At 41.5% G+C, this 20,791-nt stretch overlaps 1 protein-coding gene across 1 annotated transcript in view; it reads right to left on the bottom strand.

Annotated features, from left to right (window-relative positions):
* The window catches only part of col25a1 (collagen type XXV alpha 1 chain), a 153,487-nt gene that overhangs the window by 4,827 nt on the left and 127,869 nt on the right, over window positions 1-20,791 (bottom strand). Inside the window, exons 15-35 of the mRNA XM_086283832.1 lie at window positions 16,321-16,353; window positions 14,509-14,544; window positions 12,690-12,734; window positions 11,237-11,299; window positions 10,094-10,162; window positions 9,344-9,388; window positions 8,718-8,762; window positions 8,364-8,441; window positions 7,979-8,002; window positions 7,165-7,209; window positions 6,983-7,027; window positions 5,870-5,950; window positions 5,702-5,764; window positions 5,220-5,270; window positions 4,593-4,619; window positions 4,367-4,447; window positions 3,974-4,009; window positions 3,382-3,435; window positions 2,769-2,822; window positions 2,614-2,640; window positions 1,731-1,784 (exon numbers count right to left, since the gene is read on the bottom strand). Coding sequence (XP_086139958.1) covers window positions 1,731-1,784; window positions 2,614-2,640; window positions 2,769-2,822; window positions 3,382-3,435; window positions 3,974-4,009; window positions 4,367-4,447; window positions 4,593-4,619; window positions 5,220-5,270; window positions 5,702-5,764; window positions 5,870-5,950; window positions 6,983-7,027; window positions 7,165-7,209; window positions 7,979-8,002; window positions 8,364-8,441; window positions 8,718-8,762; window positions 9,344-9,388; window positions 10,094-10,162; window positions 11,237-11,299; window positions 12,690-12,734; window positions 14,509-14,544; window positions 16,321-16,353 — 1,056 coding nt within the window. The remainder of the gene's footprint in view (window positions 1-1,730; window positions 1,785-2,613; window positions 2,641-2,768; window positions 2,823-3,381; window positions 3,436-3,973; window positions 4,010-4,366; window positions 4,448-4,592; window positions 4,620-5,219; window positions 5,271-5,701; window positions 5,765-5,869; window positions 5,951-6,982; window positions 7,028-7,164; window positions 7,210-7,978; window positions 8,003-8,363; window positions 8,442-8,717; window positions 8,763-9,343; window positions 9,389-10,093; window positions 10,163-11,236; window positions 11,300-12,689; window positions 12,735-14,508; window positions 14,545-16,320; window positions 16,354-20,791) is intronic.

The following is a 20,791-nucleotide window of genomic DNA, read 5'->3' on the forward strand; positions in this document are numbered from 1 at the left end:
AGTGGTGGAAGTATGCTCTGGAGTGAAGAGGAATGAGAGTTAGTAAAAGCAAAACAGAATACGAGTAGGTGTAAGAAATAAGCAGGTGTAAGAGTGGAGATGCAAGGTGACATCTCTTCTGTGAATGACTTTAAATACTTGGGGTCAACCATCGAAAGCAATGGACAATGCACAAGAGAGGTGAAGAAGATAATACAGCCGGGGTGGAGCGGGTGGAGATTATTGAAAGGGAAGGTTTACAAAATGGTAGTGAGACTTGCTTTCATGTATGGTTTGGAGAGAGTGTCAATGTGAAGGAGGTCATGCAGAGGGTCAGCGTGACAAACGAGAATGCTTCATTTAAGGTAAGATGAAGGCCTGTGGCGGCCACTAAAGACAGCAGCTGGAAGAAGATGGAGAAGTTAAAGTGTTCCTGTGATGGATTTCATAACATATGTGTACTTCTCTCTTCACAGAACACCTGAAAATGAACAATAAGAGAATAAGAGTTGGGAAGGCCTCAGTGAACTGCTGTACTTGGAGGAGAAGTACATCAGAATCTCTATTTTGAGAAACGGATGTCTCACGGGCAGCTTCGTGACACATTATTGTATGAAGCCTATTTCAGCCTTTATTGCTCTTCAGCATGTGTTGCTTTAATCAGCACAACAGTTTTCAGCTATGCAAACATTATCAGTTAGATGAACCCTCATCAGGTAATACGATAGATTTGTTTGAAATGGTTGAAAATGAGCCTGTGTAGAAATTCCATTAAACATAATAAATGATTTATAATGAAAAATACATATAAAATATGGATTTAAAGTCACCCCAAACTTTGAAGTGGTAACGTATGTTGAATTGAGTTCATGCAAGTTATTAGCACTCATAGCTACCACCCATAACTCATTAAAAGTGTAAGTACTTGATTATTGTGTATCATCCACACTCTGCCAGATTCTTATCAGACGCTACCTGTACAAATACACTAAAGAGGCGCAGCGCTACAATCTGTTGTGCGTTAGAAATTGTCGGTAAACACGACGATTCACAGAACACGCCACGGAGCAGCAAAGCGTCTTTATATAGGATACAGTTTCTTGAAGACATCTACTGAACAAATCATGCCTGTTAGTGGTGCAGAGACACACACAAGTAACACTGAAAGCTACAGACTACTGTAAACACAAGCAGGGAAAGGATTACCAACAGGCTCAGCAACTCAAGGTGAAATGCTTCAAGTTTATGTCCATGCGTGGAAACAACAGAAAATAAATAAGCATGAATTTTAAGAGCCTGTTGTCAATGGACTTGTTTGGGCTAATACATCAAAATCAGCTTTAAATGACTTAGAATGACACTGGATTTGATGAGATGGCAAATCACTCAAAAGTGGAGAACAAAAGCTGGTTTGAGAGGACTGGGGATGACACTTTAAGCAATGGAGGACTGCCGTTATAGGACGCTATTATCCAATTGGCTCTTGAGTCCATCTGTCGAGGAGGCACAACTGCTGTACAAAAGACGGAGCCCAAGCAAAACATGTTCACAGTATCTGTAAAGGAAGCTCATTAGGATAATAATGGCTAATGAAATTAGCAAATTAAAATGTACTGTAGTCAGCTACTGTGGTTTAATAATGTCAGTACTTCAATTATTGATATTATAGCTCTAAAGCATCCTGTCACTGTCCATTGACATCAGCCTTCTATGTAGTTATTAATGAGCCGTTACAGTATATCTACATCTACCTTTTCTCCTCTTTCCCCAACGTCGCCTTTTTCTCCCCTTAAGCCTGGCAACCCCTGTAAAAGCACAACTCCACATTAAAATCTGACGCACGGGGGTCCCGACCAAGGTCGGCGTGTGATGAGCTGTGCTCGCCTTTGACACGCACAGACATAAGAGGCTTATCTTGCCCTTGCAACGCTAAAAGCAAGACATTTTCAATCAAACTTAAAACTGAAAGCTTTAAAACTTAAGACCAAAAGAAGAAGAAATAGCTGGGTGTAAAACAAAAAATGATATTTATGTAGTTAACTTCTAAATGAGATCTCTAAAGGGCTCCGTAACCAGACCAATTTACGCACAACAACGCTTACTGAATTGAACACACAGTGTATGAGAACTTATAGAAGATCAATCAGCCATCTTTCTATCATTCACTAATAAGATAATTAGCATCAGGCAAGGAGGAGTACTTATTATCCACAAAAAGCAGCACAAATGAACAAAAAGTGCCTGAAATGACTGATGCTATTATGGTATATCATGCTATCGACTTGTGATATGGAGATTTGCAAAATGTGGAACATATGAGGCAGATTTGATGAGGCGTTCCTCTGTTATACAAAGTATTTTTCAGGTATGGGTTGGCTTTCTTTCTGTATATCATTTGGTGCTTTACAACTCGTATTCAGGAACTGAATTATGGACATTTTAAATAATGCTGCATCAGATTCTGTGGAGTTACACTTTCTTCTTGTTTTGAGATTTAAAATATATATTTTAAAGCTTTTTCCTAAGTATTCCTCAACCAGAAGAAGCGGTTTGATTCCTGTTTTCATCACTAATTCTTTTTTCCTCAAACTTTCTTGTTAAAAACAGAACTAAAAGAAAGTCAAACAGACTCACATCCAAGCCTGGTGTTCCAGCAGCTCCCTGCAAATAGAGACATGAGCCGTATTATGATCAAAAATATGTATTTCACACTGTATCAATACATTTTTTTTATTTTTTGTAACAAAAAATACAACGTAAATGTAGGCATTGAACTATTTCAAACTCACAGGTAGTCCATAGGGTCCTCTTGGCCCTGGCTCACCTGGTGCTCCTTTCTCACCCTAGTTTAAATACATCAGTGTTGTACTTACAATGGCAGGTAAAAGGTTAAATGAATTAGGACCAACCGATATATGAGATTTTTTAACACCAATATGGATATTTAGTGATTTACAACTCTGATAATCTGATAAATGAGACGATATTTTTCCTTTCAGACACAACATAGATTCCTGAATACTTTTTACAAGCAGTTATTTACGAGTCCTTTCTATGATAACATGACAGTAAAATTTATAATCTTGTTTTCCTGCCTCTTGAAGTCATGGATTACTCATTTACACTCTGCTGGACTCTGATCGGTTGGTTAATGTAGCACTACTGTGCTAACAGGGGAATGGCAGAGTGCCCTCTGGTGGACAAACTATACCACAGCAACTCTCGCTGCTGAATAATCTCTTCTTTATTTATATAATTAATTTTAATTTATTGGCCATTATAAAAAGCAGATGCTATATTGACAAACATCTAATGTCGGTCAATAATCGGTCACTATATAGCGGTCGGCCGTTAATGCAGAGTATCATCAGTAAGATAGAAGAAATGAAATGTTGATCTTACAATATCCCCCTTCGGCCCAGCTGGACCAGCAGGACCTGGAGGCCCATCCATGCCCTGCAGAAAACAGTGTTATCATGGTGAGTTTACAGGTCGGTTTCAGAATAATTAAGGTTAATGCAAATGGTAGCAAAAGCCACATATAGCCTCCGCATATATATTTATACATGTATATATATAATACTCCTTGTTTGACCTACAACCAGCACACAGAAGTGTAAGACGTGCATTGGCCACAAAGGACATTTACGCTGCTGACACAGTTAATGTATGAGTGTGTGTTAATGCTCAGTTAATGCAACACGGGACAAAACAAGAGCCTTGAAATGCCTGCTCTAACAGTGCTGCGTATGGTCTCAGTCCTCTGAGCTGAAGTGAGTGCGGACAGTCTTTTTTTCTGAGCTATAAAAATCGAAAAGAAAACAAAAATGGAAACAAAACTGTCTTTTTTGGTAAAAATGATATAAACAGTATGAGGTGGCATGGCTGAACAAAAAGAAAAATAGGAGAATGAGGGGACTGTATGGAGGGGATACTGTCGAAGTAGATACTGTACGAGTTAGGTGCTGAAGCCTCTTGGTCACATGGCACTCACCCTAATTCCAGGCTTGCCGTCCAAGCCGGAGGCTCCCTGTGTGGTTATGGAGGTATGAGTGACATGAACAAGGCGGGATTAGTACCAGATGAACACTGTTATTAGGACAGGTTGATGGCAGGGTTTACAACAACTAAATTACACTGTGTGTTACAGGGCGCTCGGCAAAGTAGTCAGCCCAGGCAAATGAAAATGAGCACAGAAAATGGATTATAGATGCACGCACTTACACACGCGCGCACGCACGCACACTTACATATACAAACACACACATACAAATGTGTGTACTAATGCACAATACAATACAAATGAGGGATCTCTATGGTGTAAAGAAATAAAGAAATAAAGGGCAGGACTGGCTGAAGACACCCTGTGGTGTGTGGTTTCACTTACAGGGAGACCCAGAGGTCCACGGTCCCCTTTGTGTCCTGGTTCTCCTCGAGTACCCTTTGCCCCATGCAAACCAGGTTCACCCTGAGAAAGAAAGAGAAGCAGGAGATGCTTTTGTTTTACGTTTCAGGCTCACTAAATATTTATAATAACTACTTATAAGATGACCTAACTTTGGCTTAATATTGTACACGTGAAGGAATTGCATGTTCACTTTGTTGATATTTACCTTTGGTCCAGGAAAGCCATGGGGACCCTGAAAAACATTTAAAAAGTGGCTAACTTAGTTTACAAGTACCTGGTTCGATTATTTTGAATATATTTCATTTGTCTATCCCCACATTTCTTTTCTATGTTCTGCTTGTGGCCCGAACCATTGCACATAAATTGTTGTGAAAGCTGCTTTGAAGGGATGGACGAAAAGAAGAACAAGCGCAGCACCGTGAAATTGCTCACAGCGAAAAACTGACGAGGGCTCCCTGTGTTTTATTTTTACTTTGTTCCTTGGTGACTTCATACAAGCAAACACCACTGTGGGATTAAAGAGGAGTTAAGCTGGACTGGGCCGCAGACAGATGGGAAATGTAATTAGTGACTGACAGTCTATATATGTAAGGTGAAGGAAATGCTAGCGTGGCTCCAAATACCCACTTCTTCTTAAGATATTGAGATTTTTTTAAAAGGAACCTGTAGACTTTTAACCTGCTGCTGGACACTGTGTGAGGTGTTGTCTTTTCATTCGTTATGAGTTGTCATGTAACATGTCATTAGGGTTATTAGCATATGCTGTGTGTCTAATACACGTGTAGTTTGTGTCCACTAATGAAAAAGGGGGTTTTCAGGGCAGCACACTGACCATAGGTCCTGGGGATCCATGGGGCCCTGGTGACCCTGGAGGGCCAATTATCTGAAAACATTAGGAGAGAAATGATATAATAAAAGTGTGAGTCAACAAGTTTATTACATGTTATTTACATTTCACAATAAAAGCGTGACATATAGGGCAGATAAAAAAAACAGAGTGAGAGCAAAAATAGAGCTACAAGGTGTGTGTGATTTACAAAAGTGGAACTATTTTCGAAACACAGGTGCAATTATTTCATTTGAGTATCAAGTGCAAAATATAAGACATGCTTTTAGCAGCAAATCAGTAAATCAGGTTGCACACTTTATTTGATTATTTTCTTCCTGATATTTTGCACCTTGAGAAAAGGAACTCCCAGAAATGCGTATGGAACTGGGTCAGCTGTAGAAATCTGAGTGTCCACCTCTTACATCAGTCTTGTCACTGCACTCTCTTTGTAAATATTGTTGTTACTATATTTTGTTCTAACTTACAGAAGGACCTTGAGGACCTGGGAGTCCTGCATCTCCTTTATCCCCTTTCATTCCATTGACACCCTAGAGGAACAAAAATTTCATGAGATCCACGTTGTGTCTGCCGAATGACAGGCTGAGTAGGTAAAAGTTTCAGAGGCATTTATCAGAATGGGAGAGTATTCTTACAGGTAAGCCAGGTAAACCAGTTGTTCCTTTCTCCCCTGAAGCTCCGGGCATTCCCATGTCTCCTTTAGAGCCTTTGTATCCCTAAGAGGGGGTAGAAAGTTACCCAAAGAGATGAAAATGATTAATTTCTATTTTCACTGTAGCTATTAATTGAGAATGGATTTTGTACTGGCTACAAAAAACTCTCTGTTCTCCTGATATTCTCTAACAGACACTGTCCTGTCTGTGGTAGATTGTCATATTAGACATTTCAAATAATGAGGTCAACAAATATGCAGGTAATCCTTCTTCTTGTTTCTTGTTTATACGGTTCAGTTGCTTCTGTTGATTTTCAGTTCTGTTTCCCTGTGTAGGTTACTCCCAGTTCTGTGTCTCCCCCACTATGTTGGTTGTAGTGTCGTGTCTTCAGTGTGGGAGACTGTCGTGTGTGCTTAAGTCTCCCTCGCCCTTTGTGTCTCAGAGATGTCTTTGCCTCTGTGTCGCTCCCTCTCTATCCCTCTGTCTTATCTCCTTCTCTGGTTTACATGTTTCCCCTTGTGTCTCGTTCCATGTCTTCCCCATCTGTCATGTGTTCTCCCCAGCCGTCACCGTCTCTGTATTTGTTTCTCAGTATGTCCGTGTCCCATCTCCCGTTTCTATTTCCCTAACGTGTCTTAAGTCTGCGTCTCTGTGATTCCCGTTTTATTTTGAAAGTCTTGTGTTCCGTGTTTAATGTGTTTATTTTTGCTTCCTCTGTGGCGTCATGTTCATTTGTATCTGCTGTGTTTCCACTTCCCTCGTCACCCTCATGTGTATTTATGTGATCTGTTGTCATGCATTCACTGTCAGGTTGTCTGTGTTTCACACCATGTTTCCATGTATCCAGGCCAGGTTTCATGTTAGGGGTTTTTCACGTTTAGCTTTCCCAGTTTAGGTTATTGTTTAGCTTCGTCTTGTTTCGCTTTTTCCCCTTTGTTTTGTAGTTTTCTACCAGACATAAAAAACGGCTCGATTTTTGTTAAGGACCCCGTTTTGCCTTTGTTTGTCTACACTTAGGTCATCTACTCTCGACTCCACATGTTAAGGTTAACCAATGTAAGTAAATATATATACACATGTATAAGATCAACTTACTCTTTCTCCATCAAGTCCAGGAAGACCAGGCAGACCGCGATCCCCCTGATATGACATTTTTATGACCACAAATTAGACTAAATTAGCTATCAAGTTACATAATGTGACTTGTAAAAGATCACCACTTGACATCATAATCAAACACACAACTACACATACACACACACACATAAGAAATTTACCTTTATGCCTGGTGGTCCCGTTGGCCCAGGAGGCCCAGGGGGACCCTGGACAGAAAGAGAGACAGATTTCTCTTCAACACGTGCGCACAAGTGTGAATACATCACAGCTGTAGTGAAACCTACGAAACAATGCTGTGAATTACGTTTTAATTAAAACTGGCACTGGCCATAACACTGAAAAATTATGTTAGGAATCAGGTATTAACCATGAACAGGACGCTCAACACATGCAGAGGTCACAAAAGTGAGAACATGTATGACAGAATTACACACTTTGATGTTAGGATGTGAGGGCTGCATGACTTCGACAGCTGAACCATAAATTCTGCCATTCTGACACTGATTTAGGGTGAAATGGAAAATCTGCATTTTTCTGCTCTGGGGTTTGTAGTTCTTAGTGAAAAAAAAGGCTACACATCCGTATGCTTATTTTAGATGTAGACATGTTGGAAGGTGGAATAAACTATTGCTGACTCAAACCACAGCCTTTGGGATTCTTGACTGCTATACGTGATGCGATTTCGACAAGAAGCGGACTGAATGAGTTTGGAAAACCCTCTTAATGCTGTTTAATAGACATTCAAGGACACAACCAGCAGCTCAGGCAGCATGTAAGGTCGATCACAGAGAAGCACAATCGCAGCACTGAATACAGTTTTATTCACTGTCAAGCAAAAACGTTGCTGGGTGAGGGAGGACAAGTACAACAGGGCAGCGCAAACGGGTGTTGGAACCGGGTCGGGCCCATGCTCGGACATAGATGGATCACACTTTGGAGATGAAACGATACACAGAATACACAGAGCCTATTTACCGTAACTGTAATAGTGGTAATCTTCTGCAGTAGGCCACAGGAGTGGAAGTGGGGAAGAGGTGAGAGATAAGATTGTAGAGGTCACATGAAAAGAAACCTTTGTGTCAGCACATTTCTGCACAGGAACACCCTCAGCGTCTATAGAGCTCAACCTAAGCAGCTTCAAATGAAGGCATTGCACTGGATTACATTTCTATACATGTTTATATTTTTTCCTTTTTAGTCATTATGTTATGCAGGCAAATAATTCACTTTCACCTACTTTAGCTCCACTTTTAATCTGGCAAGTAAGCAGTGAGGAAGGTGAACCATTCATAGGTAGGTACATGCATCAAAAATAAAAAGGAATCACTTTCCCCTCGTCTTTTACGTCTAAGGAACCGACCTGTAAAGCTTCCTGAATGTTTCCGTTGTAGTCGATGATTTCGGTGGCACCTTGTTCTCCTTTCTGCCCAGGTGGGCCCTGCACATGTCCAACACCATTAAACACATTTTTATTTCACACATGATTATATCATATCAAAGAATTACAAGCTCAATAGAGTGCCTCCCTTTCAGAAATCTGCCTAGGCTTAACTACTGCCCCCTGGTGGTGATAACAAACCAACACTCAAACTGAGCTGTCACTCTGATGTGCTCATCCTAATCACATCCTAGAACTGAAGTGTTGTATTAGAAATTAAAAGGTTTAGCGTGTCAGCACACAGCATCCTTAATTATCTTTAATATGCTTGCTTACCCTTGGTCCAATGAGCCCCAAGTCTCCTTTATCTCCACCCTCGCCCTAATATGAAAGACAAACAACAAATATTGAACTCAAGGCACACTGCCGTCACGCCTTCAGCCACACACTTTACATTTTTATAGATGCTGAGGCCTTTTAGTATTTACAGCTTGCATTTGACAGAATGAAAGAACAACTTTGATGAAATAATATCTATGTTCTTTACAGCTTCAAAAGCTGTGATAAAAGCTTGAATAAATTAATTATAAATGAGAATAAATTAAAATCTGAAGTTCAGCTTTTCGCCCTTATTACACTGAAGGAGTTTAAAGTGTTGGTGGAGTTTAAATTTGTGTGTGCAACCGATTTATGTGAGTTCGTTTAAATGTTGTTAATTTAATCTGATGTGTGTTGCATTCAACTCAAAGACTCCTCCAACATTTATTAAAACCTGTAAATCTGATTGTTTTTATAAACAACACGCTTAACAAGGATCATTAAGTTCTTAGTGTTTTCACATTTTTACCAGCTCAGGACAAAAAAACAAACCAAGATCACTGGAAAATACATTTAGCTGGTTCTTTTACCCAGGATCAACTAATTCCCATGCAGTGTAGAGAAAACAAATCTGCTGTACTGACCTTTGACCCTTTAGGGCCAGGTGTACCAGCCTCTCCTTGTGAACCCTGCCACGTTTAAAAAAAAACACACAGGTGAAGAGGATACTAACGCGTAGTACTTCAGACATGCACATAAAGTTGAAGAATATAAAACAAACCCTTTTTAAAAACTTTTATGGGTTTAAAGAAAATTACGCATTTCTAAAAACACATTTCCTGAAGGAAACATTATCATCCTCTCTGACTCCTCCTGTGAGAGCTACGCTTCGAGCTCCACTAAAATAACCAGGTTTTAATACGCTGCAACCGCCAAGAAGTGGAGAACGTGTTTATTTGAACTGTGTCGCTGACAGAGGATGAGTTTCACTTCTGGGGCATGTAATAGGATGTGAACCAGATCTCTGTGTCGTCTAAGTTTAGACTGGAGATTAAGCTACCTGCAGGGGCAGCACCAGACATAAACAAAGGCAACCTCATTTACACTGGGTTTACTTTGCACGCACTCCAGGGAAAGCCACGGACCTATCACAGACTATAATGTTTTAGCCAGGTTTAACAAAAAGAGAACATGAAGTCTTGATTAAGCATCGCCTTATCTGATTTATGACTTGGAGAACTTTGCCGTGTGTGTTTGGATCAAAGAGGCTCTAGATGGCAGCAAAGCAACAGCTGAAAAGCTCCAAAGACTCCTCGCTTCAGCGACTTATTTCTTTAATAATTCATACCGTACGCACAGGCATGAATGCACACTTATGCCCTTCACTTGCTGACCTTTGGTCCAGTGGGTCCCGTCTCTCCTCGTTCCCCCTTCCCTGGTGGTCCGTGGTCACCTTTCTCACCCTATGCAAAGAGAAGGAGAAGAAGAGGTGAGTTACTATTGTTCTCCTGCAACAAGGTGTCATGCAGAACTGCTGATCAAAGCTGAGTTCCCTCTTTAATGTCAGCACAAGGCCCGCGGTGCATCTTCTGAACATGAGGCGCGCCTTCGGTTCCCCTCATGTCATACATATTCAGCATGACTCCTCAGCCTTTTCACGAGCTCGCTTACTCAACATATTCAAACGGCGAAATGTAAATACTGTATGCACGAGGCAGACATGAGATGTGACAGGGCCGAGGAAATCGACAACAAAGAAGTGAAACCCTTTTCCTTAAAGTCGATGATTTAAATGCACGTTCTTAATTTTGAATTTTGATTTGACTGAAAACAGCCAATAGAGGGAGACGTGGTAAAACTCGAGCTTCACAGTGTCTAATACTTATATTTAAAAACCGAGCGGGATGCAGTTATTATCCAGCAGCATCGATTCAGTAAGGATTTAATAATAAACGATTACTGATATGTTATTATGTGTAGTGTGCCTTGAAAACAAAAAAAGCAAGTAAAACGCTGATTGTCTCAAATGGAATAAACATTAAGCCAAATTGTTTTTCTACAAAGCCAATTTTTTAGCTGACATTTGATTAAGCAGCAGAAATATGCCAGAGGACAGCGAAACGCTAATATATCTCAGTTATCTGCGCACTGCAAACAGCCCGATGCAAAAGGACATGAGCACGAGCAATAACTCTTGCATGTCTGGATTATCACCGCTGGCTCCGCAGTGTGATAATGTCAGGACTCAAAGGTAGCGGCAGAGGATTATCTCATTCTGACAACTTCCAAGTGACATTTTGAAGCAACAGAGGTTTAATCACCTTGAGGGGAAAGCGATAATGAAGGGTAATGAGAACAGAAACTCAAAGGAATTCGCGATTTCACCGATGATCGGGCTGATAGGATGTGATAACCATCAGTCAAAGTGTTTGCGTCTCATCATTACCAGCTCGTAATATTCAGCGTGTCACTCGGAGCAGAAAATACCTCCCACGCGGTGATAAACAACATCACAGTGACGAGCTGAAATCACCCACCTTAGTTCCTGGGAGTCCTGGAAGCCCAGGCTCACCCTGGGGACCGAGAAACCCGGGCTCACCCTGCGCAAAAAAAACAAAAACAAAAACACAACCACGAGCAGCTATTATTAATTTTTCCACTGGGCGTCTCTCATGTAGCGCTGCTAATGAGCACTAAACACACACACACACAAGATGCATGAGCAAACACATTTATAATGACAGGCATGCACTTACAGCTTGCACACTTGCACGCGCACACAAGCGCGCACTCATGCATAAATCACACTCACAGACACACATTATCAGTGGCTGGTTAATTTATCCCCTGGTTCCTCATATATTAACGAGTCTCTCCCTATTATGAATCCTAATAGACGTTACGACTGACCTTGTTAGAAACTCATCGGGGCACGCAGAAGCGTTCTGATTAAGAGGGTCTGCGCCGCTCACGGAGACGCTTCCAATTTTCCTGCATTTACACTTTCACGTATGAGGAGCGAGGGTCCAGCATGAAGTGCGACACTGGGTTTGATTTACATAACATTTGATTGGGAAATTACTTAACCGGAATGTATTATTACACCATCTGCAACCTAGAGAACATTAGGCACTCTGGAAGCCCTCAGAGAGGCAATGGACATTTGGCTTTCAAACCTTTAAACTTTGATTGGATAAACAGCAAAGAATGCAGAGAGCAGAACAAAGTGCAAGGCCGAGTGCTACGTTAGCAAAAAAATATTGTTAGAATCCATCAAGCATACAGGCCTCTTAAGTCAAAACAGGAGTATATAAAGTGTAAAATGAAAGGGCCTTTTTTTAACAAGCCCAGCACGTTCCAAGCATATGAAAAGAAAAGAACAAAACAGGCATAACAAGCACCATCATCTCCATGTCCGTGTGAGCATTCCTTACATTCAACAGTTATATTTTAAGCTTAATGGTCCACAAGTGCATTGATTTTCTTTAACATGCGCCATTTGTGCTTTTCGATTCGCCATCTGCTCTTGATACGGGGAAAACAGTAGCTTTAAAAAACCCGGAATAATCAAATAAAAGTTAAACTTCCTCTTTTTAACGAGCAGCACTTTTGACACATTGAGCCTCCTGATTGCCACCGTCAGGAAGTCGACTGAAATGTCTGCCTGCTAAGCAGCATTCGATCATTAATTCATGGACCTCCGTGTTATTCACGAATCCTAATGAGACAGTTTTCCTGCTGAACGCTGGCATCTTTAGATCAAAAGCTCAGACTGTTTGGTTTTGTCATTTCGCCTAAACTCCTCACTTTCGCTTCGCAGCAGCTACCGCGCTGCTAAGCTGAAGTGCGAATCCCCACAAAGCAGGAGAAGCGAGATCGGTCCACGACGGCGTGACAGCAGGCCAGATGTGTACTCTACCACAGATGGACTGAAGCTGACGGACAGGGACAACACTGATGGGAGGGTGGATGAAAACACGAAGCATTTACCTTTATCCCTGGTAGTCCAGGCAGCCCTGGAAGTCCTGGCTCTCCCTACACAAGAAGAGTGTGACATGTTACAGCCAAGCCAAGCTAAGCTGAGTCAAGCCTCATTTGGGTTTGGGTTTGAAAAGCTCTATGCTTTATTTTCTATTTGTGTTTGTGTCTATCAAGCTGTCGTGGTTCTGAAAAGCTGCCCGCTGTCCAGTAATTGTATTTTCACCGTCATTCGCTTGTGGTAAGCATCAGCAGAAGGTACTTGCACATGCACTTTCAGACCAACTCATGCAGCCGTGGCTTGACAGCGCGATTAGTACTTGTCAACCCTTCAAAAAGTGCAACTGAGTTTCATTTTTAGGATTTTATTGGTTTGGGCAGGTGTGAAGTGTTCGGGTTTCTGGAAGGAAAAATCGTCTGATACTTTGGGTTAAAGTTGCAAAAGCTGTTTGCGAAAGCTGCCACGGCTTCAAGGTCCTCCGAGTTTGGCAGCGTAGGAAGAGTTGGCGTATTTTTCTATTATCAAGGTCGGGTGATTGTCAAGCTGAGAACGCAGTCATTTGATTCGACTGTGGAAAACTCAAGAGGTCAGGCTCTCCCCCCCCAATCCTCCGATGAGAATACTTTGAGACTTTCAAAATAAAAATTTCTGACTTAACGGGAAAACTATGACCACTGGATTTATGGCATATGAAAAGAAATGATTAGCGCCGCTCAAGAATAATGAATCGTAATGGCACTCGGGGGATCAGAGAGGAGGCTGTAAACTGCGATTGCTGCTAATGAAAGCATTATAAAAAATTAAGTCCTTCTTGTTGACAGCTGAATAAATGAGTGCCACCCAATGGTGATGTTAAATGGGAAACAACAACTCAATCTTGTGACATTATTATGTGAAAAAAACCCAATTTTTAAGTGTGTCAGCACAAGAAGGATGTAAAACGAACAATATGATTAAGCATTAAAAGTTAGTTAGGCCACAATTTTACTTGGCGGCAAAGCAGGAAATAAGAGGCACTTGCTAAAAAAAACAACCTTTCTGTCGCCTGGAACTAGTTTGTCCAAACAGATAAAAGAGACTGAGAGTGTAATTTACATGAGGCATTGGTGCAATGTCAGCAGAAGTCTGGTCAAAGGCCGGACAATGGCTCAGTTTTCTTCTTCGGCGTGACTGTTTATTAGTTTCTCAACAAAAGCTGTTTCTTCAGCAACATTCTCCTGGCTGCCATTGTTGCCTCGGAAAGTATGTCAAACACTACAACAAACAACGGCCGGGAACAGAGGTCGTAGCGGCGAATATCGCTTGAACAATAAAACTGAAGCAGCAGAATAGGGTGACCTTGTGGTTGGAGCTAAGGGAAATGCACGCAGAAACATGGAAACAAGAACAAGGAGCCAAAAAAAGAGAAAAATCCAGAAGATTAGTATATCCAGAGGTGTTAGTATGAAACTGGAGACCCTACACTGGCTCTAAACAACAATCAAGCTGAATTAAAGTGAAGTGAAGGGCTGTGATGTACTGAAGGTCAACTTGCATTCTTAATGCCATTTAAACAGTAACGTTCGGCTGAGTTTTGAATGAGCATGTCCATATTTGAGCTTTTCTAATTTGCAAAAGTTTCGATGTGTACAGGCACAATGATGAAAAATAAATAAGACTTTCATATACACTCAGGTTTCCTAAAACTATTCACTGGTCGAGTTATATTTTGAGTAAAATATGTCGGTATATTTAAAACCATACTACTATGACTGTTGCATGCAATTATGTACTACTTCCTTTATGCTGTGTATCAAAAAGCCATGAGGTGTAGCAAAGTGTAGTCGTTACCTTTAGTCCACTTCTTCCAGGCTCTCCAGGTTCACCCTGTAATACATGTAAAGAGTTTTCTATTTAACCGGTGTGACCGATTTCAAAATACCACCAACTATCTGTACTTCTGTTCTGCATGTATTAACAGAAAGTCCTTTATAAGTTCTTAATCTTAGTAGTTAGTTTCAATTGGTAACAAAAAAGACCCCTGATCCAAGTACGTATAGCTATCTGAATCTTATTTTCTTTCATGTTGACTACACTTACCTATTCCTGTTCATAGAGTAACACTGTAGCTCATTATTGTGTTATTGCTTTACTAATGGAAGTCCATTTTTTCCTTATTGAATCCAATTAAAATGAATGAATGTAGCACAGGCTAGCATTCGTCTGGTAAGTAAACTATACTTAAAAAATTTAACAGAATCTCAGTGAGAAGGGCGTTGGTTTAGCTCACTGTGTTGAGCGGGTGCCCACATGCCCTTTGGCTCAGAGCAGCCAACCCGCAGTTTCCCCGTCTCTCTCTCGCCTTTTGCATTCCTGTCAGTTCTTCAATCTGAGAAAATCTAATTTTCTCATTGAAACAAACATAATGTCCCAGAGATGTTCTGTTTGATTTAGCTGAGGTGAGTGTGGGAGCCAGTGAAGTCCTTCATCTTCCAGGAACTGCCTGTGAAATCTCACCACTTGAGGCTGGCATTGTTGTGCACTGGGAGGAACCCGGGACCACCTGCACCAGCACTGGTTCAGAAAATCGAACCAAGGGATTTCTTCCTGATACCTAATGATACCTAGGATACCTAATGAAGGCCAGAGTGTTGTTGGCTAGCCTGCAGAGCTCTGTATGCCTCTCCATTGATATGCTTCCTCAGACCATCACTGATCCACCACTAAACCTGTCATGCTGAACAACGTTTCAGGCACTACAAGAGGACTTCGGGCCTTCAGGCCAGCCTCATGAAGGCTGTTTCTGATTGTTTGGTCAGAGACATTTACACCAGTGGTCTGCTGGAGGTCATTTTGTAGGTCTGGCAGTCCTTATATAGTGCTAATCCTGTTCCTCCTTGTACAAAGGAGGAGATACTGATCCTGATAATGGGTTAAGAACCATTTACAGCCCCATCCTGCTCTCCTAGACTAACTGCCTGTCTCCTGGAATCTCCTCCATGCTCTTGATATGGTGCTGGGAGACACAGCAAACTTTCTGCCAGTGGCACATCACAATGTGCCATCCTGGAGGAACTGGACTATCTGTGTAACGTCTGTAGGGTCCAGGTATCGCCTCACGCTACCAGCAGCGATACAGACACAAAATGCAAAACTAAAACAGTCAGAAAACTGTCAGTGGCCTCTATCTGTAAAACCTGTTTCCTGTTTCGGGGGTTGTCTCGTTGTTCCCCTGTAGTGCACCTGTTGTTAATGTCATTAACACCAAAGCAGCTGAAACTGATTAACAACCCCCTCTGTTACTTAACGGACCAGATCAGTATCTAACAAGTTAAACTCACTTGATGCTTTACTGCTTTTTTTAGCGTAGTTTAGTTAACACTAGCTAATAAACTAGCACTCCAGCCAGTTATGCTAATGTATTGAGTTCAGAAGCCAAAAAGCCAAGCTGGTAAAGGCTAAAATGCCAGATGTTAATGCTCCAAAGGATAGTTAACAAACCAAGGAACATCTGTCCTTTTTCTGCTGTCTACAGTCAACCCTATTTAAAAAATACCTGTAGATGCACACACAGTCACAACTTGGACCTTAATGAATTACATTTTTCCATTTAAAAATCTTAAATCAAGGACAAAATGACAGTGGCTTTAGCTTAGCTCTCACCTTGATGCCTGCTGCAGAGGAGCCTGCATCTCCCTAAGAAAGAGTCACAGAAGAAAAGTCAGAAAGACACAAAAGGCAAAACAAAAAGTGACAGAGACTGTTAAAATAGTCGATGGGCTTGTCTGTGAGGAGTCAACATTATTGTGCAATTACATTTACAAAATGCTGACTTATAGAAAAGAAACCCATTTACCGAACAATGCGGAGCATAATTTCACAACTGCTGCATTTGACTGGATAAAACTGGGTGAAAACACAATTTGAAGAGCAGCTTGTTTGCTATTCTAAACAGAGAATGTACCTTTTCACAAAAGCTGGAGACAGCATTTTTATGACTACGGTGCTGGGAATCGTTTCAGTTTTACCCTGCAGCTGGGCAGGGGTGATGACATGCAGGGTGAAATCTAACACTATATACAATAAGAAGAAATCCACAGCAGTATAGGAGGTGAAGGTGTTTAAGGAGGCACACTAACAGGAACCACTGAAAGCTTTGTTCATTGCTTCTCCTTAGATATGGCACGGAACTAGAAGGAGACAGAGCTACTTATATCACATTTTTCCAGCAAAGCTGTCCAGACACCAAGAACCCAGACCCTTTTTTTCTATGCACTGCATCACTACTGCAGTGTACAGTAAAAACAGACATAAAACAAGGGGCCAATAAGCCTAATTACGGGTGGTTGGTGGGAAAAAGGAGTGGGGAGGAGGAGGCTGGGTCTTTAGCTCTGGTGTGGACTCTGTGGTTTCACTACACATACGCCTCGCGCTCAGAAGTTGCTGAAGGAATGCCTCTCGCCCTCAGCTTTTTATGGGAGTCATTATGATGCATAGCACACAAGGCAATGTTTAATTGTGGCTCTTTTTTTTTGCACACAATAAACTGCGTTACTGTTTACAGCTGGGTTTCGCTGCATACTCAGGGGTGCTTCTATCCCAATCTTAAAAATTCATCATTCCACTTTTTAATATATATAAATGGACATTTTCACAAGTTCTTTTATATTTTATTGGGGTACAAGATCTAAATGGATGAAGTTTTACAGTTCACTACAAAAAATACAGAAAAAAAGCTTTTAAATCATTTTACACAATTAAATAGAAATATTTCTGGCCAAATACTTAGGAGACAACATGGATTTATTTCATCTTAAAACATATATAAATATATATATATACTAAAGAAGGAGACAGGGGCCCATTTTCCTGACTTTCTTGTGTCTTCACACCTGCTGCTTTCGGCAGGGGTAAAGGTGCCACGTTTGTACTTAACTGTTACAATTTTAGCAATATAAACAACAACAACAAAATTACCTTGTGACGCTCATGATCAGTGGGCTATATGCAAGCATAATTAACCGTTTCCACATAATTAATCACAGCAGGATCGTAATGCGCTCGTACTGCGGAGAAATAAAACGTTACATAATAGATTGTAAAGTTTGGCCGTGTGAAGCAGAGCCCTGAAAACAAGGAGGATGCTGCAAAAGCGATCGAGCCTTCATTCCTCGGCTGCTGAAGCAAGAAGCTCGCTGGTGTGACCGATCTAACACAAGTGACACCGAGCTCTAGAAGCCGAACGAGAGCCCTGACCAAGAGAGAGTTTAATCTCTTCCAAATGTAGGAGTATGAGATGGAAAAAGCGGCGGAGCTGGGAGGTGTGCTGAGGTGTGGCGCAGAGTGCTGACACGTCCCAACTGGGCCAATTACCACGGTGAGGCTACAGCGTTCGATTTAGCCGCAGAGCAGACTAAGATTGAGAGCCGTCACCGCAGCTCCACTTCATTACAGGCACCCAGACCTGTCGCTGCCCGTTGGCATTTAGAGATAATAGCATGAAGGGCGCAAAATGTATGCCTAGTAAATCATGCCATTTTCCAGCTGTTTGCTTGGGGAATGAGATGAGCGCAGAATTAATCGCTGAGCAATGAAGGCATGGCTGAATTGTGACAAATTAATACCACCGCAGTCATCAAAATATGAGTCTTACTCCACATTACAGCCATTAGCAGTGATGACCAAATTCAGCGGGCCCCGGCTAAATATTACCCCCTGTCCCTGAGTTAAGATATATGTGAGGCAATGCAAATTGTGATTGGCTCCCAGGGCAGAGAGGCCTTGCCAGTATTTGAAATGCTGCCAGTTCACAACAGCTTGGACCGGATCTTAGGATTCAAAAATTATACCAACCGCTGTGCCAGACTGGCCAGAGCCAAGCACTCATAGCCTGGAACTTCCCAAAACAAAATCCAAAGTTTGATTTTGTGTATTAAAAAAAGAAAACAACTTTAAAGTATTTTTCAATTTGTGAGGTCCAACTTTTTCAGCAAGAAGAGTCACTGTTAATTTCACACCTACTTAAATACTTAGGCTGAATGCATCAGAAGGAAATGGTTTAGAACTAAAGCTTTTAACTGTGGTAATGATTTGTTTTAAATGAGGCCAAAAATGGACATGCAGGGGCTGTTAGAAACATTTCTCTCTACGCTTAATGATGGCTTACGGACACAACAGAGCAGGTAATGTGTTATATAAATGTATACTAAACAGTGAGTGAACATAAGTGAGTATAATTACACAGATGCTTTTCTTATGTACAATTAACATACCTATTACCTACTACTTTTCCCCTGCTACATTTAGCTCATGACTTATGATCACGCATGTTTTAGTATGATCATGTTTCCCCCCATATTGCATTTTGCAGTATTATATACTTTTTATAATTCGTATATATGAGGCTAGTCACAGAGATTGGTAACTCCTGGTCACTAGAGAAAAGTGTGCATTCCCTGAAGAACTGCTGAGTAGTTGATGACTGTCCGGTATTTAAATTAAACTCCCACACATGCAGGCCAAAAGAGAAGCTAGTGACCCCCTTACAACCTCCGGTTGCTAGGGAAAAATGTGTATTCCCCAACCAGTTGCCATGTGGTTGCACTAGGTTGCTTTTAGTACTAGAAAAAATTGGTTGCATAGAGGTAAACGGTCCTGTAATGAAAACCTTCTTGCGACTGCCTTGTTTGCACGTATGATGGTCGTGATTGCTCATAACTCGGGCAAACTTTAGCTGCTATGGTAACTTGATTACAAGTTTGACTACAATTTTTACTAGTTTGATTACAGTTTGATTGGAGGCAAACTGGTATCTACTATGAAATGGGTGTCCGAAGCAATCTGCTAACAACCAAGGCGGCCGCAAGGAGATTTTTGGTGGATCACCTCCAGCAACCGATTTTTATCCTGCCACACGTAGAAACCTCCACTTGCCAACCGGTCAGGGATTACCTGGGGTTGCCACTCCCTGACAACTCTAGGTGAGAAAAATATGCATTCCCCAGTCAGCTCCCATGTGGTTGATCTTGGTCGCTGCCAGTCGCTAAATGAAATTGATTGCATAGAGATATGTGGTTCTGTATTGAAGACCTTCTAGCGATTGCTTTGGATGATGCTCTACACCCAGCAACCTATAGCAACTACTCTCCAACATTTTAGTGAATATACTCCTTTCCATGGGGGTTGTCAGCAGCTAGTTGTAGCAAATTATTTATTTACAGCAATGTTTTCAATAAACACCTGGAAAACAAGGTATATTTCTATGGAATTCAATTACATTATCCGCACATGAGCTTATACAAACAAGAAACTAAACTCAAGACTACTTGGAGCTGTTGGAGTCCTCAGCATGTCAGCTTTTTAACCTGCTCTTAAGAGCGAGTGAGCATGTCAGTCAGAGTATATCTGCCCTGTCATTTAGTCTCTTTCACACTTCACAGGTCCCCCACAGTCAAAACAATCTCCCTTTGTATCATGCGAAGCACAGCCAGACTGCTTACACCACCAGTTCTCTCCCCCCCTCTCTCTGCACTCCCCGAGGTCTCTCTGCTCACCATAGCGAAGCTTTCGCTGCTTCACCTTTCACCTCACATTACCACACTTTCCCCGCAGTGCGTGCTGTGTATTGTTAACTTTGGCATCTTCAGCATGGACGACTAAAGATGCCCTCCTTCCCTCCCATGTCCCTCTGTTCTCTGGTTTCATCTTCCTCCCGTGAAGCAACAACACGATCATAAAAGAGAAAGTGATCAGATGCAAAACTCTGATGACAGGGGGCTCCGCTTGGCAACACGTTCCCTTCACTTGCACTGAAAATCAATCAGCCCTCGGTGTGCCTGACATCTGGTAAACTCATCTGGATGTCTATTGGTTCGAATTCCTCTCGCCATATGTTGTGCGCTACGTTAAACAAAACACTCATTTTTACGTCCTGATGCTGACCGTCTGAGATGAGGTAATCCACATCCATCGTAAACATGGCAGAAATCATAATTATTTGTAGTCTGCCTTTCGCTGTGAAACGCATCAGTGTGCACCCGAATGAATGGCAGGTGATCGTCTACAGAAGTCTGAATTCCCGTGGTTATCCGATTCATCTTACTCTTCTTCACTCCTGAAGCAAAAATCCATCATC

This window comes from Aulonocara sp. 'chitande type north' Nkhata Bay, linkage group LG3 (genome assembly GCF_057382095.1).
Source record: "Aulonocara sp. 'chitande type north' Nkhata Bay isolate Kocher_YH1m ecotype deep benthic linkage group LG3, A_spYH_male_GT1.1, whole genome shotgun sequence".
Taxonomy (NCBI): domain Eukaryota; kingdom Metazoa; phylum Chordata; class Actinopteri; order Cichliformes; family Cichlidae; genus Aulonocara; species Aulonocara sp. 'chitande type north' Nkhata Bay.